General features: G+C 37.4%; 1 protein-coding gene across 1 annotated transcript; it reads left to right on the top strand.

The window, feature by feature from the left end:
- Nucleotides 1-390: 390 nt before the first annotated feature.
- slc46a2 (solute carrier family 46 member 2) lies at nt 391-5,617 on the top strand (the record flags this gene model as incomplete). The annotated part of the gene is made up of 7 exons (XM_079256365.1): nt 391-858; nt 1,852-2,022; nt 2,139-2,357; nt 2,647-2,818; nt 4,936-5,019; nt 5,307-5,463; nt 5,569-5,617. 7 exons carry the CDS (start codon nt 391-393, stop codon nt 5,615-5,617), a joined length of 1,320 nt encoding a protein of 439 aa, XP_079112491.1.
- Nucleotides 5,618-6,572: the final 955 nt, after the last annotated feature.

Below are 6,572 nucleotides of genomic sequence, written 5' to 3'. Positions count from 1 at the left end.
TCAGACTATAATATATACCTGTCATGTTTTGTTTTTTTTTCTTTCTTTTCAGCACCATGCGGAGAGTTTTAGTTTATTTTAACAGCTACATGTTGAGAAGTGACTTTCTTATGAAAGTAAAACTTCCTGTAAACAACAGAGATGTGCTGCAGGTGCAGATGTGCAAACGTGCATGAGGGGCTGGGGAAAGGAGGCGCTTCCCCAAAATCTGAAGCAAATCAACACAGCCTCACGCGCAACGAGGAAGTGGGTGTGATTAGCCCCGCCCCTCCACTAACATTGCGCACAAATCTGACTCAGTTTAAAACGCAAAAGTCAGTTCCAAGCGTGACTTCTTCCTATCCTGTCTTTACAGCAACTTTAACAACCAGCAAGCTAGAAATTATTATCATGTCGAACTTGTGTGTAGCTGCCTTCGCGGTGCTCCGCCAGATAGAGCCCATCATCATACTGGAAGAACTGGGTAGCACTTTCTTCGACACCGCCCTGCTGATGGTGGTGAGAGACAGGTGTGCCAACGCCAGCTACCGTGGTCGCTCCAGAGAGGACAGCCAGCAAAAAGCCATTACGGACTTCTACATGACTTACAACCTCATCATCAGACTGGCTCCGATTTTACCTTCGCTGCTCCTGGCTAGACTGAGCGACCGCGGCTGGAGGAGGACGCCTATCGTGGTGCCTCTGAGCGGGTACCTGCTGTCCAGGCTCGCCCTGCTCCTGGTGGTCATCTGCAGCCTCCCGCTGGAGCTCATGTTCGGAGCGGCGGTTCTCTTCGGGCTCTGCGGGGGGTACAGCACTTTCTGGTCCGGCGTGATGACTCTGGTGTCGCTCAGATCCACGGCTGCAGACCGTTCCAAGGTGCGTGGAGTTGTTTGGAAACGTAGATAAGAAACGGCATGTTTACAAGCATGTAGCCTACATCAGCTGTCCGGCAGTTATTTCCTTATGGGAAATTATGAAGCATTAAATAATAATCTTAACATTAGCTCTACATAGTAATCCTGGATTAATTTAGTTGGGTTTTCTAAATCCCTTTCAGCACATTTTTGTTCTGGTTTGGTGTTTATAAAGTTCAGCATTGTTTTAAGCATACATGTTTAAAATGAACTATGGCTAAAGCATATATACACGCTCCTTATTGGGGTGGTTATATAATTTTTCTCTTAAACTTAATGTAAATTGACTACTTAATTCGCCACTGCATTGAGATGTTCTATTCAATGAAAGAGTCCTGAACTGCTTCAGATGCTTTTAACTTTCCGTGTTTTATGCCTTTACATCACAATATAACACTTATATGAAGATGTATTCATCATTTCTGTGGCTTCACTTCAAGTATGACCACATTTCTAGATTCATTGTCACTTTTTGAACAATCCGCTGCCTGTCAGAGGATAATGGCATCTTTAGGAGGTGGGCTGTTTAGAGAGAGGAACATAACTGAAAGTGATTATTTGAGAATTGGTAAACCCGTAAGTAACAAGCAACTGCCTGAATAAGATTCAGAAACTGAAATTGTGGCTCTTTAACAACATCCAGTGTTGGACCAATAAGCACTATTTGAAACCTAATATAAAAACTCAGTAGTGTTAGAGCTGGGATATCCTTCCATGCTTTATAAGTCAATCTTCTACTTTCATTGCTTTGATGTGCTCTGTGAAATAAGTCTTGCTGACATGATACATAGTCTATTATACTGTTTATGCTCCATAATACACGTATTTACACATTTAGACTTAAACAAACAAGCTCAAACAATAAAATGAACTTCTTAAAGTTACTGAGAGTTACAAGGTTGGATTTGCTTTTTTTCTTCTTTTAAAGATGTAATGAATCTGTCGTTCCCTGCAGGTGATGATGAGAGTGGAGCTACTCTATGGTTTGGCAGGTTTGGTGGGCAGCTTGGTGTCAGGTCATCTTTTCCAGCTGTACAGCTCCAGTTTGGGACGTGGAACCATCTTGCTTAGTGTGAGCACACTGCTGCACCTGATCTGCCTCATATTTGCTATCCTCCTGCTGCAGGTCAGTGTGACATTACAGAAAAAGAAGAAAAAAATTAAAAGTATATCTAAAATGCGTTGATTTGACAAAGGTTTTTTATGATGCGTTTACTGAAAATATATCTATCTCTACTGAAGGTGAAACAAATAAGTTGTGAGGAGCCAGAGGAAAACTGCCACCTCCTCTCTTCTACGCCCCGTAACTCTCCTGTCGTTGAGGTGGCGACTGGCATTAACAAAACGAACTTGGCTCTGTTGTTTGCGGCAGCCTTCCTGTATGACTTTGCAGTGGGTGGAGCCATAGAGATTCTTGGTTCTTTTGTGCTGAAAGCACCGCTCAGCTGGACGGCTGCTCAGGTAACATTTTCCTGTCTTTCATTCTTATAATCCTCTATTAGTGCTGTTGATGCTTTAGAAATTAAATAGATTTTTTTTTTTTAATAATAATAATCGGTGTGTAATTGTGTGTTGCTTGACTTATGTGGCAAGCTCACATGTTCACTTGTTTTGTTTGTTCATGCTAATAATGTGTTATAACCTTGTTGAATTCTGTTTTATTTTCTTGTTTAGTATTTTATATTTTACTTTGCTGTTTGTCTCTCGTGTCCCATTCCTCCATATTTGTATGATGTTTCTCTTTCTTTAGGTTGGTTATGGGAACGCCGCAGGTTGTTTTATTTTCCTCACTAGTTTCCTCGGTGTGATTGTATTCCGTCGCTGCGTCAGCGATGAGACGTTGATCCTGATTGGCATGGTGTCATTTGCTTCAGGGATCTACTGTATGGCCTTTGTCAAAACAACCTTCATGTTCTACTGGGGTAAGACTAGTTGTCTTAGACTGAGGTCCAACTTTGACTGAGTGTTTTTATTTTACGTGACAAGTCTAATTAAGTTCTTTAATGCTCACTGAACCAAACTGTTCTTTCCATGTTATAGCACTCTATAGTACATGGACCTACTTCACAGACGATTGTAAATGGTTTACGTTAAGGTTAAAAAGAATTGGACAATTAATTTGGCAAACCTTTACAAATGCAGTTTTTTAATTGTATCATTATGTCATAAACATAAATCATAAATTTTTCTCATGTTTACACACAGAAACTTTAAGCAGATGGTGTTGTAATAAATGCATCTATTCATAAATGCATGAGTCAAATCAACAATTAGATGATGCAACTCATGCCATGTTGTCTTCATACCGTTTGCGTTACACTTTGCTTTCAGCTGTGGCTCCTATAATCATTTGTTAGATTTTATTGTGTTATCATAAAACAATTTAAGATCAAACCAGTGTTGAGAAATGGCAAACAAAACTGCATTTTCACTTTCAGGTGTTTATAAGAACTTTATATATATATATATATATATATATATATATATATATATATATATATATATATATATATATATATATATATATATATATATATATATATATATATATGTATATATAATATATATATATTTTTATATATATATATATATATATATATATATATATATATATATATATATATATATGTGTGTATTATATATATATATATATATATATATATATATATATATATATATATATATATATATATATATATATATATATATATATATATGTGTGTATTATATATATATATATATATATATATATATATATATAAAGTGTCACATCTGTTTGTGTTTCTTAAACAACTGATTGAAAAGTAATACGGAGCAGAAATTAGTCACAATGATGCATTACAACAGCAAAAAAATGTTCTGTTGACTTTCTAAGTGACTTCATTCTTCTGCCTTTATTTTGCTGATGTTTTGTGTCAACAGTCAAGCTGTCCCGTTTCGCACATTTTGTCAGATGTAGGTTATCAACACAAGTCATTGAAAAGGAAGAGAAATGAGGAAGCGACTGATATCCATAGAAGATTCATATCTCATAGCTTTCCAGCACATATAAACTAGAAAATCAGTAAAAGTGGGAAGTGCAGTGTTCAGTATTTAAACACACATCAGGACACACAGTCAACATGTTCCTTTTATTAGAGTATTGCTTAATTTCATGTACTTTCAATGTAACTGCTTGTAACTAAGTTTTTAAAGTAGTCAATAGAAAATCAATAGAAAACATGATTTATAGCCTATTAGCATACTGTCATTGCATGCTAGCAAAAGATTAATAACAACTCGTCAAACTATGCTATTGATGGAAACTTTTATCACCACTGACTAAATCTATTTAGCCTTGCTTTAAGCTAGGCTATAGCCATAATTTCCTGTGTATAATATATTATCTGTTGAGGTTATTGTCTAACTTTTTGTAAAATCTACAAGTTTCAAACAAGTCCACATTTAGTCTTTGAAGTGTTATTTAGAATTCTATTGGGACTTTAAAAGTTGCTGTCTTCTGCTTACTTTTCCCGTCATATTTTAGGCAAAGCTAACCGCAGCTAGCAGTAGAGAGGGTTACAAGCTGCCATGTATGTATTTAAAGTGGGGTTACTGGTAGTTACTACTATATGCTAGCGAGCGATATTAAATATGGTAAAGATGCTTCTAGTAAACTGGTTTAGAGAATGGCTTTGTTAAAAAAAAAAACAAACAAGGAAAACAGTTCTGTATAAGACATTCAACGTTTGAACTAGCCACTGATTTTTTTTCGTCGAGTGCTTTATTTATTTATTTCTTTATTTATTACTGTTTCAAATGAATAACAGTAGAAGCAGAGCACATCCCAAACGTAGTTTAATTTCACACACTTATACATATTCTGTAGAAAAAGGTGTAAATAGAAACTCCAGCTGCCACTACACTGTACTCAGCCACTTAAGACAAAATACTTTAAATTGCGTAGGAGACTAAATGTAAACACCCCCCCCCCCCCCCCCCCCCCACACACACACAAAAAATTATATTTAATGAGCTTTTTTTTTGTTTATTTTTGCAGCTCGTTCATTCAACCTGTTTGCACTCATCCCAATGCCAACGATCAGATCTCTTCTCTCGCAGCAGGTTCCAGCATCCTCATGTGGTGAGTCCCAAATGTTTTTTAATAAGTGAATGTCAGTGCACCAAAACACATCATTATTAGTACACCACATCTGTGCATAAATAGCTCATGACATGTAAAACCAACTTGTTGATCTTGTAGTATGAAGGCAAATTCCTATCCATTCATTCTCTTAACCGCTTGTTCCAATTAAGGGTTGCAGGGAAGCTGGAACTTATCCCAGCGATCATTGGGTGAAAGGGAGGGTACACCCTGGGCAGGTCATCACATACATTTAACCTATTTTATCTTCTATCCCTCTACATTAGGTATGACCCTCACCCTCCTACAGTTGACTCTGAAGCTTGCTGGCCTTGCGTACATCCCTGCTTTCACTAAAATCTATCAGAACACCCTGGACTGGTTTCCAGGTTTAGTCTTCATACTCTCCAGCTTTGTTACAGTGCTTGGGATGATACCCATCAGGTACTTTCTGTGGATTAGTTTTGAAGTTTATGAGGTTGGAATCATCCAGACAAACTTAATTTTGGAATATTTCTCACACACACTTTGTCTCTCCCCTATCTCCAGTATCGTAGGATGCAGAACGGCTCGGAGGCAACGCTATGAGAGGATTTAGGAAGAGTGGCACATACACCGACAGACAGTTCATGTTGGTACGAAGCAGACAGGAACCGAAACTTGAAATGGTTGAGAAGTGAACTGTGCTTATAGTGTCACTTCCTTTATTAACACTGTAGCTGCAAAAAAACGTCTCTTCAGCCTGTTACAGAAAGAATAGAAAGCATTTATTACAATTTTTCCAAATGGGTTTATTGTGGTTTGCAAAGCTTGCGTTCGCCTGGAAGGTGTTGTAAGACAGGCTTTGTGGAAAGATGACATATGCTGACTGGGTGGTGGGAAAACACCTCAAACATTAAAGTTGAAGATAGTGGAACTTTTGGCAGAGACGCAAGCAAACGTCATTAACCAGTGGATTTCATCAAGTTGTATCAACTGACCTCAGCAAGTCATTAAAAAAAAAAAAAAAGGCACACCCACAGCGATTTCAACACATGGTGGATTGGTCAATAGATGTGTAACACATGAAAATCTCTGTGGGTTACACATGGAAGGAGAAAAACTGGGAAATCAATATATAAATCTGGCATGAAGTATTGCATAGTTTGATTTAATGGATCCGTTTTAGCAGGTTTCTGACCACCAACTTCCATTACTCACGTTCACCTTTTAGCCAAAACCACCAAGACTTTGATGCACAGTAGGTGGTCTGAATCCCACAGTGTTGCTCACCAAGAGTAATGGAGGATTTTTAAGTTTGATAAAAGATAATTTTTTAATTTCTGGAATTTAATGTCCACATGGCACGTCCTGCTGTGATGATGTGGCAAATGCATTTCTTACCAAATCAGAATTATTTGGGAGCAGCTGGTTCAACATATATTTAATGGGTTACAAGCAGCTTGACTCTTTCTTTTGTTTTGTTTCTTGTCAGTTTTGTATTTACATCTAAAAATGTGCACACACTTATGCAATTTCTCATCTTGTTTCAGTTGTATCATGTTACAGAAAGA

Source organism: Telmatherina bonti (assembly GCF_933228915.1).
Source record: "Telmatherina bonti genome assembly, chromosome: 17".
Taxonomy (NCBI): domain Eukaryota; kingdom Metazoa; phylum Chordata; class Actinopteri; order Atheriniformes; family Telmatherinidae; genus Telmatherina; species Telmatherina bonti.
Note: the sequence above shows the minus strand (reverse complement) of the source record. Positions and strands in the feature narration are given on the sequence as shown.